Source organism: Cheilinus undulatus, linkage group 4 (genome assembly GCF_018320785.1).
Source record: "Cheilinus undulatus linkage group 4, ASM1832078v1, whole genome shotgun sequence".
Classification (NCBI taxonomy): domain Eukaryota; kingdom Metazoa; phylum Chordata; class Actinopteri; order Labriformes; family Labridae; genus Cheilinus; species Cheilinus undulatus.
In genome coordinates this window covers 43,259,451-43,273,191 of record NC_054868.1, presented here as the reverse complement: position 1 = coordinate 43,273,191, position 13,741 = coordinate 43,259,451, and the positions used below count along the sequence as shown (strand labels likewise).

The following is a 13,741-nucleotide window of genomic DNA, read 5'->3' as shown; positions in this document are numbered from 1 at the left end:
GAAGGTAGGCCTAAACAATAGAGATGTGGGTAAATACACTAAAGACCTAATGTAGATGTTTGTCCAGAGTAAAGTGGTTAAAGATAATAAGCTAAAGAGATTAATGTGGCTCTCTAGCTGATAAAAGCCCAAACAATGTAGTGATTGTTGGCTCCCTCTACTGGCGTTAAGGTTTACTCTATCAGTTCACTTTGGTGGTGCCTTTCTATGAGATTGAAAAGAAAGCTGCAAGCAAACCAACATAGGCATATTCATGGGGTGGCCATATCCACCCTGTAAATCTGACCCCAACCCAAAATTTTAGCCAACTGTGATTGGCTATGTGCTTTGCCAGAGGCAACAGTTTTTCCAAATTTGAGGCCATGGTTCTTTGCCAGAAAGCAGTGCATTGCTCTTTATGGCTGGGAAGCCTGTCTCTGCCTCAGGTAAAGAAGTTCAAATAGCTATGGGTCTTCTTCACGAGTGAGGGTAAAAGTGAGTGTGAGATTAACAGGTGGACTGGTGCAGCGCCAGCAGTACTGCAGGTGTTGTGCCAGACCTTTGTGGGGAAGAGCGAGCTGAGCCAGTGGGATTCACTTGTCGAGCTACCTCAAAACCCTCAACTATGAGCTTTGGGTAATGACCAGAAAATCACAAATACAAGCAAAATAAATATAATACATTTTCTCTTGAGGGTGTCTGGGCTTAGTCTTAAGGCTTATTTACATTTTGAACCTGACAGTCGGACCTCTCAGTCTGTTCTCTCGAAGCTTACAGATTGGGATCAAATGCTGCAATACTGCTGACAGTTGTGGGGCAGTGTTGAGGAATGCGACTGACAGTTCAACCCAGAGCAGCATCAAAGTAGCTTGGTGAGAAGCGAAGACCTCTAGTGGATTCATTTTTCAATGTCTGCTCCAAAATAATAGACACACGTCAGTATGAAGGTATTGACGGTTGTGAAGTTCAAATTCAAAATGCAAGGATCTATTTTCATGAGTTGCTATGGAAGCCCTAAGTGATCATGCATCCATACATTTCATTTTAATCTGCTGTGCCGTGATAATGAGGATACTTGAGTTGTTTTCTTGACATTACCTAATTTATGTATTCATATCAGAATAACAATTCAGGAAAACCATCACTGTTATCTTGAGATAATACAAATAACGAAAAGGTAAGATTTGAAGAAAGCAGCTGGAATTTAGCAGCTGTCATGTAAAAATGGAGTAAAATAAAATACATATTCATGTCCCCTGTGGGCTTCCGTACTCAGCTGCACACTCTCCCATCTGTGTTTGTGAGCTCTATAGCTGTTACCCAGCAACAGGTGTAACCTGAACTGTACACCTGGATAAACAAGCGGCATAACGACAGAGTGTCCCTTTGTCTGGATTGCTCTGTTCAGTGACTCCATAAACTGTAAAAACCACCGCTTTAAAACAACTTCCTCACAGATTTCAGTGAAAACAGGGAAAATGCCTTCTCATATCATGCTCTCTTACCAGTGGGACGATCAGGCTCTTGTGAAAAAGATCTACGACCGACTCAGAGAGGACGGTCTGCCGGTGTGGATGGATATCGAAGGAGGGGTGACTGGGAACATAAATGATGCGTGAGTACACAGGGATGGGGTTAAGCCTCTTCAAATCTCTGCTCACACACTGATGATAAACACAAGAATAAATGTGGTCCTTTGTGTGTTTTTAGGATGGCTGCAGGAGTAGAGGAGGCTGTCGTCATTTGTCCTTTCATGACTCCGGCCTACCAGGCGTCTAGAAGCTGTAAGAAGGAGCTGAACTATGCAGACAGCCGGGAGGTGATCATAGTCCCCGTCATGGTGGCAAACAACTGGGAGGCCAGTGAGTGGCTAGGACTGATCACTGCAGGTCTGCTGTGGGTTGACTTCAGGTGAGGAGGCAGCTATCAAAGATAGCACAGTTCATCTTCTTTAAAGGTTAGATGGATAAATGGCCTACACCTAGACAGTGAAAAGTTTGTGCATAATGCTCACGTAAGCCTTCAGATGTTCTACATTAACCAGCAATGATGATGTCTCTCAGAAATGCAGAAAAAGAGGAGAATTTTGAGATGTGTGTGAGCTCTCTGGAGGAGGAGATCATGTATAACGCGGGTCACCTCCTGGCAGTAGAAGAACAACCTCCATCAGAGGAAGTGGATGAGCCACAACCGTCAAGACGCCGCCTGAAGAAGAAACCAGGCCGGGGGTTTCGGCATGCGCTGTCAAAGCTTTACATCCATGATTCAGGTACTCACTTTAACACCACGAAGCCAACGCCCCGAGTGGACAGGCATCCACAGATTTCATTTACTCCATTTACTTTTGATAACAAGTCATTTTCTTCTGGACATGTCTTATTTATTTAATTGTCTGGAAATTAAAATGGCTGTTTTTAGCTTGTAACTCAGAAATGATCTTATTCTCTTCGAATAAAAACGCTGCTTTTCTCGTGGTTATGGAATACCTTTCTGGGTGTTGAGTTTAGATCTCTTCCGCCATGGGCCACATACAGAAAACATTAGGGAGGGTGGAGCCACTTTCTCACACTGAATTTTTATAATATCAAAGTTAGTCAGTAGAGTCCAATTTAGGTAAAGATATGCTAAGTGATTCGATATAGCTTGTTAAGGAGGCCAGTCAGATATCAGGGGAGCCCCTGGTTGGCCCTGGCTTTTACTGGCTCAACCACGGTCAGAACGAGAATTTACATTGTGTCAGTTTAAGTCACAAAAAAAGCACATCAATGAACTGTCGTGTCAAAATGTTTGTTTACAGACTTAGCATGATAGCAGAAACTAAAACATACTTGAATCCAAATAAATTCATACCTTCTTCACAGACTTTATTTTTCTCTGTTTTCTTATCGACAGACAAGTATAGTTTTTTTTTTTTTTGCGGATGAGCCCCCAAGGTAACACAAAAATAGTCTGTCAATAAGAAAGCAGATCAAATAGGTGTCTACAGAAAATGGTGGCTAAAGTCCTTTAGTGTTCATTGGACATGCATTGGATACCTATTATTTTACCCTGTTTTACTGTGAAATTGGGTAAATTTAATTTTTTTGATAAATATTTCAGCTAATTAATCTCCTCTTCTTGCAATAAATGGCTACTTTTCCCATGATAATGAAGTAATTTCACAAGTTCTCAGGAAAATTGGTAAAAATTGACACATGATGATGGGGAAAGAGGGTATGAAATTAGTCGGTTTTATCCCTTTTCTTTTTTATATCAGATGTTTTGGTCCAATCAGGCTCCAAACTGCAACATATTCAATTAACTAAACATGCATTGTTGAAAATGTTTTGGAAACTTGGGTCGCGATCTGTTGTAAGACAGACTGGTGGGTCATGAGGCTGGATCAGTTGAGAACCAGTGGTTTAGAGTATGCAGTCAATGCATTGAAAAACACCATTGTCACCAAGGATGAAGACAGCAAGTCCGAAATCAAGGCCATGTGAATTGTTTTCATTGACATTAAGGGAATCACTTTGGAGGAGTGGGTTCCAGGAGGGTTACGGTGAATCAGCACTATTAAAAACAGGTTCTAGAAAAACTGTATGGAAAAGTCAGAAGAGACCAAAAGAGAAAAATGGTTTCTTTTTTCATCAAGACAACACACCAGCTCACACTGCGCTCTCAGTAAAGCAGTTTCTCACCCAAAAACAAATCAGTGCTCCATCATCCATCCTTCACCTGATCTAGCACTGTGCAACTTTCTCCTTTTTCCTTTTTCAAATCTGTGCTCAAAGGAAAATGTTTAGAGTCTGTGTCCAAAGTTAAGACAAGAACCAGAGGTTCTTAGATGACTGTCTGAAGAAGACCGACTGCACTGCTTTGATCAGTGGAAGACCTGAATGCAGCGGTGTGTTGATGCAGAAGGGGAGAATATTGAAGGAGAAAGACATTGAAAGATGTTATTGTTCTATAAAATTGTATTACAAGCATTAGTTTTGTTTTTTAATAGCCATATCTCATATATGGAAGCCATCCAGTCTTATTTTTTTTACAGTTTTCCTGTGATGAAGAGTAAGTTTTTGCTTATTTTTCTAAACTCTCACATATCTTGTTTTTTCCAGGACAATGCTGCTAAATTTCCCAAGGTACAACAAAAATAACTCACTAAAAAGGAAAAACCAACGTTGCAATGTTGTTATCCTGGGATAGCAAGATAAATGAGTTGAAATCTTCAGAAACCAAACACAAAAGGAGTACATAAATGTGTGGATATAGGGCTTCTATAATGTCAAGTAGTTTGATTTCCACTGAGACGTTTTTTGATCCATTATCAGTCCGAGACTTGCAAAAAAAACAAAAACTTCCCTGCAGTGTAGCAAAGCAGATTCCTTTTAGAAACAGGGTATCTGATGCTTCCTTTCACACTGAAATGTTTCACAGGTGAGCAGCTAATCCGCACGACTGGTGACACCAGACACAAAGTGGAGCTCAATGAGAAGCCTACAGAGCATTGTTACTGGGAGGAGATCAAAGGAAACGGCTGCAAGTACTACAGGAATGTCATTACCCACAGATACCTGGGTAAGTCCTGAAAATAATCAGCGTTGAAGAAAAGGGACAGCAAATGTGTGAAAAAATGAGGTCTTTATTAAATGAAGCCAAGTTAACTTCACAAAGCAAGCTAGAAAAAGCACAACGCCTGTTTTCCTCTGTACAACTGACATCTTTTTCCTCTGCAGGGTTCGACCCGATCAGAAACCAAGTCCACTCTGAGGTCAGTCTGTCTGTGTCTGACGAGTGGCTGATGTTGGTGGATCAGACGGACCAGAGCCACCTCAGAGCTGTCGTCATCAAGAACAAACACTCAGGGAAGTTCCTGGCTGTCAGAGATGGCCATTTTATAGGACTCACATCGTACAACGAAGACTGCAAATGGTTTTTAGAATAGACAGGACTGCTGAAGTTCATTTGAGAGTTTATGAAGAATTTTGACAGACGTAACAAGCAAAAGCTTCATGGGTGTATCTACATCAGGAGGTTAGGTAGAAATAAAAAAAAAAAAACTGGCAAAAGGACAAATAAAAAACATTAGAATCTTTTTCTTTTGAGGATTTCTGGTTTCCAGTTGACTGGATGGCTCTCTTCCGTCTGCAAGAAAGAAAACAGAGTTGTCAAACAATCCGTCTGCTAAAATCTGGTTTAACTTACAATCTGACAGTGTAACTTACAGCCGTGTCGTCCTCTTTGTACACTTTAATGGTCTTGTCAGCCTCAGCGGTGATCAGTCTGCTCTCTGATTGGTCAAACACGCACGCAAAGATACCGGACTCGCTGTCCAGGGATCCTGGCTGCACGGCTGCGTGAATGCGCTGGAAGTTGTATCCCGTCCTCCAGTCCCACATGTGGATGGTCCCATTGTCAGCTGCAGAGAGAGAAAGTTTCAATAAGCATCACAATGGGCATCATTAAACAATTAGAAATACATTTAACATTAGAAGTATAAAGGTTTATGATTTTCTTTTGTACCTCCAGACACCAGAACGCCATCAGAGTTAACAGCCAGTGTGTTAATGATGGCGTTGTGACCAGAAAGGTTCTGGATGAAGTTTCCATCTGGGAACATCCACTGCTTGATGTTATCAGCTGAACCGGAGGCAAAAGTGTATCTGTACAGCACAGGAAATACAAAAACAGACTTTCACACATATTATTAACTATTTGTTTCTTTTGGCTGCAGAAACCAAAGCTGGAGGAAAAGTTATCAAGCTTGGCACTATGACAACTGTTCATATTTATATCAATGCTACACTCAGAGTTTAACTGGATGTACAGTTAGGTCCATAATTGTTTGGACACATTTTCAAAATCATTTTACTTCTATTAACCACCACAAAGGTTTAGAAATAAATCAACAAAGATGTGTCTTAAGTGTAGACTTTAAGGTTTGAGTTAAGGTGTTTCATACTAGTGTGGCATCTATCATTAAAGAATTACAGCTGTTTTATTCAGAGTACCTACATTATCATGGACTCAAAAGTATTTGGACAAGCTAATATTATTAAATCTATAACAGCAGTTTTTAATACTTGGATGAAAATCCTTTACAGTCATTGACTGTGTTTACACTGACTTGAGTATCCTGGTTTCTGTTGGGTTTTTTTGAGTATCCTGGTTTCTCTTTGTGCATGTATACGACTTCAGAAACCGGGATATTACAGTATCTTGGTTTTGAGAAACCTGGAGAAACCCGGAGAACTCCAAAGTAAAACGGGATACTGTGTCATATATATGCAGTATCCCGTTTCCTTGCTGCTGCAGACTACACGAATTTGATTTAACTTAATTTAACTTCAGATACTTGTAAATACTGCATCTGTGTGGAGGAGGAACAGCTTATCTGCTCTGGCAAGAGAGAGTGACAGCTGAGCGGCTGTCTGCAGCGGATCTGTCTGTGAACCACCAGCAGTTTTGTTTCATAACGCCCTCATGTTAAGATAAAACTTGAACTGAACAGTTTAACTTTTCAGCCATGAATGAAACCTGAGTGAAGTTTACTGTGGAGACAGAGAATGACCGCTCACGCCACGAGTTACCGGGAATTAGAGCTCTGTGAGCTGAAGATGGAAAGACGACACTTGGTAAGCATGCTGCAGTTTGTCAACTCCTCCAGTCATGAAATTTAGAAACGATGACTCTTCTGGTGCACTTTTCAAAGTAAAAGCGTAACCTTTTTAAAGGCCCACTTTGAGCAGCCCCTGTTTTAACAGACTTCTGTTTTGAAGTCGTTTCCGGGACAGTTACTTAGTGAAGTTAGTCAACTGCAAGTTTCTTCGCTCTTTTCTTGGCGTGTCTGCCAAACTTTTGTAGTGTTTAATAATAATAATTCTAATTGCCTAATAGTCATAATAATTTGAAATATCAAGTTATATTAAGCTTATTTATTTGAGAGCTCCCTTACACTCCTTGCCATCCTCTTAGTCTCTTTTTTTTCTGCAGATGCTTTACTACCTGTAAGCTAGCGTTCTTAATATAAATGAGATTATTTTTGTTTTCTCCCTTTGTTAGAACGTGGTGGATATCATTTCTGCAACGTGATGTTGGCATTTAACTGTGTTTAACCCAAAACAACTGATCAATTTTTTCTCAAATTTCAAACTTACCTCGTCTGGTGTCGTAAAATAACATCACAACTATTTGCACAGATATGATTCAGTGATCAGAAACCGGGATACTCATTCTTTTCTTGTATACAGGAATATGAATAACTGGGTTTCTCTGTGCCCATGCAAACACAGTATCCAGAATATGATAAAAATATATAGGTCATTTCTACTGAGCAGTCCGTACACATTTATTTGCATTTCCATGTTTAAAAGTTGGACAGGGTCCCAAATAACCAACCTGTACCATCCATCTTTATGTCAAATTCTTAGTTTCTTCTCTAGAGGTACTTTGCCAGGCTTTACACTACTACTATTACACACCAGATATTTTAAACTACAAATGTTCATCATTGGTAGCTGAGGCAACTTACTGTCTTGGATGCAGCACGATAGTTCGTACAGACTTCTTGTGGTTTGTTAGAGTCGCTCTGGTTTTGCCGGCGATCAAATCCCACAGCCTGATGGTCGAATCGTGGCTGCCTGTGACAAATTCATCAGTCATCAGCTGTGATTCATCATTTACAGTTACAACATTTCTAATGAAAGAGGACACTTTATTTAGCACTCTTTGAATACAGACAGCTATTCTTCACCTGTGATGATTTGAGGTTCTGCTGCCTGACATCTCACTGTGGCCACAGTGTTGGTGTGGCCGGTGAGGGTGTGAACGTTGGCTTTAGTTCTGATGTCCCACACCTGCACAAGCAGAGAAGTTAGATCAAGTCAATCTGACTTATAAAGCACTTTACAAAAACATATGTGTGGACCAAAGTGCTGCAAAACCACGGGGAGACAATAACATTGAGATAAAAACATAACAAACGACGGCAAACACCCAAAAACAAAAAACACAATAACATTTTTAAACAAAAACACCAAAAAGGTAGGAATCTACACAAATAATGATAATTAACCAATTAATGCAAATAATACAACAAACATTACTAAGATTCTTCCTTTACAGTATAAAATATAAAATAACACACAGGGTCATGGATAAATATAGACGCGAGTCTTCAGCAGTGGCTCCCCTTCCATATAAGATAAGTGGCCTCGTCCAGTGATTTTTCAAATGTTTTTTGCCCAAGGTACACCTAAGATCAAGCCAAAATCAAAACACACACACCATCCCCATATTCATGCAAAATCCCATCTTGAACATGTTTTTATTTGATGTTTAGTTGAAGTAATAATGCATGGTTGTTAAATTTCACAAGAACCAGCTAGACACCCCTAGCCATCATCATTTGGGAACAACTGAGGTACACAAATGCACTTTAAAATGTGTGTTTCTGCAGCGTACATGTTTGCTAAATCTATCTTATTCACAGTTGTTTATTAAAGCAATCTGCTTATAAATGAAAAAAAAATTGCACCGGTTATTAAGCATTCTTATACAAAACTATTCAGAATATGTAGAGTTAGAGAATATCGGACATACCACAGAAAAAACTTAAGCTTTCTAAAAGGTTGTCCAATTTTTGGATACTTGATGGTAATATGAGTTTTACAACAATATTGTTGTAGCAATGAGTATCTTAATCAGGGATAGGATTAAAAAATAATAGTGCAAACATATGGAAAAGTATCTTAAGTTGTTGTAAAGTCAAATTCATCACGCATGGTTATACAAATTCCCAAGGCACACCTCAACGTTCCTAAAGGAACACCAATGTGCCTTGCCAAACCATTTGAGAACCACTGGTCTAGTCTGGGTATGGTACTGCAAACACAAAGGAGGATGCTAACCATTTAAAACCTTAAAAAAAATCAATAAAATCTTAAAATCAGTCCTAGAATTTACAGAAACTCAATGAAAAGGGGCTCAACTTGGTGAAAGAAATGCATGTAGTTTAACTTATGAACCAGCAGAGGGCATTATTTCACAACTGTTCACTCTGAGCTTCATGAGTCAGACGCAGACATGTATTAGCCAGAGGTTTCTCCTCTTGGAAAGCAAAATGAAAGATTAACTCCTGACCATAAAGACTAGAGGGAAATTTGTGTCACTTGTAAAAATCACTCTCCCATTCATGTAACTTTAGATTTTGTTTTACTTTTACTAAAACAGTGAGGAAGGAAATATTAGCGACAAAAACAGAAAATGCCAAAACAACGAATGGAAATCAATGCTGAGAATCCTTTCTTAACCCATTAATAAAACATGTCAATAGTTTATTCATCTTTGTCAGTCATAAATTTAATAAGGAATAAGAAGAGCAGAAGCTTACCCTTGCTGATGCATCTCTGCTGCACGTCACCAGCACGTCAATAGTAGGATGCAGGTCTAAATCATACACAGCACTTAGGTGTCCATGGTAATGTCTGATGACCTGATAAATACATGAAGAAGAAAATTCAGAATTCAAAAATAATTGTATGACCATTTATTTATTTATTTTTTATTTTTTTAGATTTGTGTGCAACTCATTCATGGTTCATACCTTGTTGTACTCAAGATCCCAGCACTTGACTTGTTTGTCCTCTCCACAGGAGAACAGGTAGGGGCTGCGGTTGCTTACTGCAACTCCACGTACAGTGCTGATGTGTCCGGTCAGCGAGAGCTTCAGTTTCCCACTGGCCAAGTCCCAAATCTGTAAACAAACAAACAAACAAACAAACAAAAAAAGATAATCACTTATAAGAATGATCATTTCTACACGCTGAACTTCACTGAGTCAGGTTGGCTTCAGATGGGGAGATTAATTTAACAGCAAGTGGCAGAAGCTGACTTTATATTTTCACAGCAAATATTCACAGCTAGTGATAGAGCTGACCCTCAAAAGAAAGCAGGAGAGCTTTAATGAGATAACATGACTTACAAAAGCACAACACTAGAACAAAACAAAGATTAAAAAGTACCATTTTCTTCAGGGAGGGGCCAAAAATCTAAGCAAACAAAAGTTCCTCATATGCGTCAAGACTATTATATTAAATTTATTTTTTCAAGGTTAAATAGGAGCTTAAATACTCATTACTAATTGCATTGCTTTTAAAGCCAATCAAAGTGAAAAACCTTTGGAAGATATCTATTATCTTTTTTAAATTACTAAACAATGAAATCAATTAAAACAAATAAAGTTGCTATCTTTTTACCTTTATGGTTCTATCAGCAGACCCGGTGACAAACCACTGATTCCCCGGCTCCACAGCGATGGATCTCACCCAGCCAAGGTGGCCACTGATGACCTATCAGATTAGAAAAATACTGCCGTTAAAAATAGCACAAGAAGAGAACCCAGGTGTTGGAGTGGGTACAAGTGCATATACAAAAAAGCTAAATAATTCACACAGTTGAAATGAGCTGTAATTACCCTGAACAGCTTCCATGGAGGATGCCACTGTGGTTTAGGCATGGTTGGTGCTTTCCTCATGAGCGCTGAGTTTCTGGTTCCTCCTCCCTCCAATAGTGACTAAAATATATAATCAGAACAGCATTTTTTCAGGTATTCTACAACAAGGTAACACACTCAAGCTAACAATAAAACATACTGCAACCCACCACAGCTGACGACTGAGGATGAGATCTTTCTGCTCCTCCTGCGTGTCGATGGATGTCTGCAACACTGGCTGCAGTGCGGCTCGCATCCTGCCTGGATGTTTAAAACAAGGCAAAAATTACAATCAAACATTGTTTAATAACACTTTATGGTAGGGTTGCTCAATCATCCATGATCATGATTATTTTAACTGATATTGATCATAATCATGAAACATGCATCTACTTACTTAAACATTAAACAACATCAGAACACTTTGATAAGCAAGCACTACATGCAATATATTTAAAATATACATATGAACATACCAATGATCATTATAAATAGCTGAAAATTAGTTAATTTTTTAAGTATTGGCAATGTGCTATTGTTGCAAAATACACAAACGTGCTCAACAAACGACAAAACCCATGAACAAAAGCACATGGAATACAGTCCAATAATTTTGGCTTCTCTTGGAAGCCAAAATTGTGATTGAAAATTATAAACTGATTAACTGTCCAGTACTTAAAGTGTAGGGAACAGAGACAGGTTTACCTGGCTTGTGATGGGGGCAAAGCCAGCGCCATGGAGTGAACTCCTCCCTCGCTTGGATTCCTGTGCAGCTTTGTGTCAGCAGTCAAGGAAACTCCTGTTGGAAAAACATGTATTAGAGCTGGTTTAGTTGAAGTGGACATACTCTAAACCAGTGGTCCTGAACTGGTCCAGCATCAGGATCCACCACCATCCCCTTAAGAGAAATTGCAACCAAAATTTTTACAAATTTCCAACCACTCAAATTTGTAGTTTGGAACCCAAATGGAACAAAACCTAACTGAACAAATAGAAAAGACATGTTTTAATAGCAAATCATTACATTAGGACCAAAATTTGGTAATTTTTTGAGGTATTTCAACTTATTTTGGGAAAATGGTTGTTTTTTTCTGTATACATATTATAAACATAAGTAGAAACAAATTCTTTTTCTCTTGGCACAAATTTGCCACCTACTGGAAAGACCTCTGTCAATCACCTTTTGGGTCCCGAACCACTGCTCTAAGTGATCACAAGCATTCATGTAACTTGTTTGACAACACAGGACTTACCAGGTCCAGATGGATAAGCATGGGTCCCTGTGATCAGGTATTCGGGGTCTTCCCCTTAAAGACATCAGAACATCTTCAGATTAATCTGTATAGACCTGTAAATACCTGGCGTTTTGGTACAATTTTTAAATATGAGCATTTTTTATGTAAAACTGGCTGTCCTGACCTTGCTGTGTGTAGCTCTGATGGATCTGCATGCTGCCTGGAAGCTGTGAGACTCTGTCTTTTCCTTCTTTTAGGACAGGCATGTGTAAGACTGCACCATACTCTGCTTTTAGTTTCACACCCATCTTTAAGTTGTAGCTGCAAACAAATAAGACAATGATCGTTTTATTGTCGTTAAAATCATTTTAAGCACTTTCCACTTAAAATGAAGGCAACAACAGTCTTCAGACTTTTGGTTTGAGGAAAAACATTGAAAATACAGTAACTTTTACAATATAAAACCTCTTGATGTAAACATTACCTGACGTCGTCCAGCGCCACGGATTTAGCATGGTCGGACACAAACATATCATGAGTCCTTTTAAGAGACCTGAAGACCAGGGTGTGGACCGAGTGCTTCTGGACTTCCTGTGAAGTAAAGAGTTATCTTAAAACAAAAGTTTTATTCCGATACAGTTTCTCTCTTTCTGTAGCACAAATAACCACAGCGGAGAAATCGTGTTGTAAACGTAACCTCAGCTAGCAATTAGCCTAGCCCGACACGTTACACGCTGAGCGGGAGACAAAAACAGACTTTAAACATCGACTTACCTCAGTCATTGTGGTGGTATGAGCTGCAAAATATAAGCAGAGGTGAAAAAGTAGTTTAAATGACTATATTTTGTTGGCTCTTACGGAGGGGGGCTATCAAAATTTCAGAAACATGTCCACAAAGCGGACGACCGTTTACCCAGGAAGTAAACAATACCAACGGGAACTAGCTTTCTGTCAGCACCTCCTGTCGGCCGGGAGGGGGAAAAACAAGCGTTGATACTTTCCGGTCTTTATGATCCTACAGGGGTTTTGTGAAGTTTATCTACCATTTTTAGTCTCATAAATCAACCACATTTAGCAATGTTTCGACCTAGAAATAATGTACATTGTCTAATCGTCATTTGTAACTATAGGCACTGAATAGTGACCTACAACGGTTGATAGGCTACAACAAGTCTCCACATGGAAAGATAATTCACATATTTGTAAATTACTAGTATATTCAACTATGTCGTAAAAGATATTTTTAAAATGCAGTTAAACAGACCATCATGTTTGATGTTTAAATATATGTACATATTTGGGCAAACATATGTAGGAAAGGGAGGGCAAGATGACTCATCCCATATAGGAAGCTGGATAGATTTTTTCATGTGACACGAATTAAACCATAAAACCGTAACTTTTCTAAATGTCAAGAATAATGACTGTTATATCAATGCAAATTCATGTTCGTAGTTTACTTATATAAAACCATGGGAATCACTTTGAAAGTGAGCCAAAGTCTATTGAGTAAATTGAGCCAACACCAGAAGGCATTTAAGTACAGTTAAGAATCTGAAGTGTAATAATGGGGCATGCGTTACATGTGATGAGTTCTTCCTTGAATTGAATAGGACAAATACACCTCTAGAATTTTAGTTTTTGCACAAGGAAATTAAAGAATAACTTCTTTCTTTGCATGCAAAAGCAGACAATAGAGGTCTTTTCAGTTCTTTTCTATTCTTGATTGCATTATACGGATCGCACAGCTAGACAGATAGAGAATTGACTATTAGAATTAAGCAGGTAATGCAAGTTTTTATAGAGCAGAAGCAGGCCTGGAGAAGAGGCATTCCACTGGGATTTTTCACATTATGTATAACTCTGCCAACGCTTAAGCAGACCAAGTCTATCCTGAATCGTCTAGCTTGTATAACAGGCTCATATTTATGTTTCTGGTGGACTGTTGTTTTCTATTTGAGACACATTGGCACCATGGGCGAAGTTATCCACTGAGTTAGGCCTCTTGAATGTGACTTTGGGTGCTTCTAAAACATACATAGTGCTTAAAGTA

The 13,741-nt window shown here is 39.0% G+C and overlaps 1 protein-coding gene across 1 annotated transcript; it reads right to left on the bottom strand.

The window, feature by feature from the left end:
- Positions 1 to 4,583: 4,583 nt before the first annotated feature.
- plrg1 (pleiotropic regulator 1) lies at positions 4,584 to 12,623 on the bottom strand. The gene is made up of 15 exons (XM_041784204.1): positions 12,463 to 12,623; positions 12,173 to 12,279; positions 11,873 to 12,009; positions 11,707 to 11,760; positions 11,159 to 11,252; positions 10,624 to 10,714; positions 10,436 to 10,534; positions 10,218 to 10,310; positions 9,566 to 9,715; positions 9,353 to 9,454; positions 7,715 to 7,817; positions 7,493 to 7,601; positions 5,485 to 5,624; positions 5,187 to 5,380; positions 4,584 to 5,106 (listed from the first exon to the last, which is right to left on the bottom strand). The coding sequence occupies exons 1-15, from the start codon at positions 12,469 to 12,471 to the stop codon at positions 5,047 to 5,049; spliced, it is 1,542 nt and encodes a 513-aa protein (XP_041640138.1). The 5' UTR covers positions 12,472 to 12,623; the 3' UTR covers positions 4,584 to 5,046.
- Positions 12,624 to 13,741: the final 1,118 nt, after the last annotated feature.

What these genes read in the sequence shown, in the direction of transcription:
- plrg1 (XM_041784204.1), bottom strand. An exon ending in GTGGCGCTGGACGACGTCAG is followed by an intron (nt 12,010 to 12,172) that starts GTAATGTTTACA and finishes ATTTGTTTGCAG; the next exon opens with CTACAACTTAAAGATGGGTG. An exon ending in AGAACCTCAAATCATCACAG is followed by an intron (nt 7,602 to 7,714) that starts GTGAAGAATAGC and finishes AATTTGTCACAG; the next exon opens with GCAGCCACGATTCGACCATC.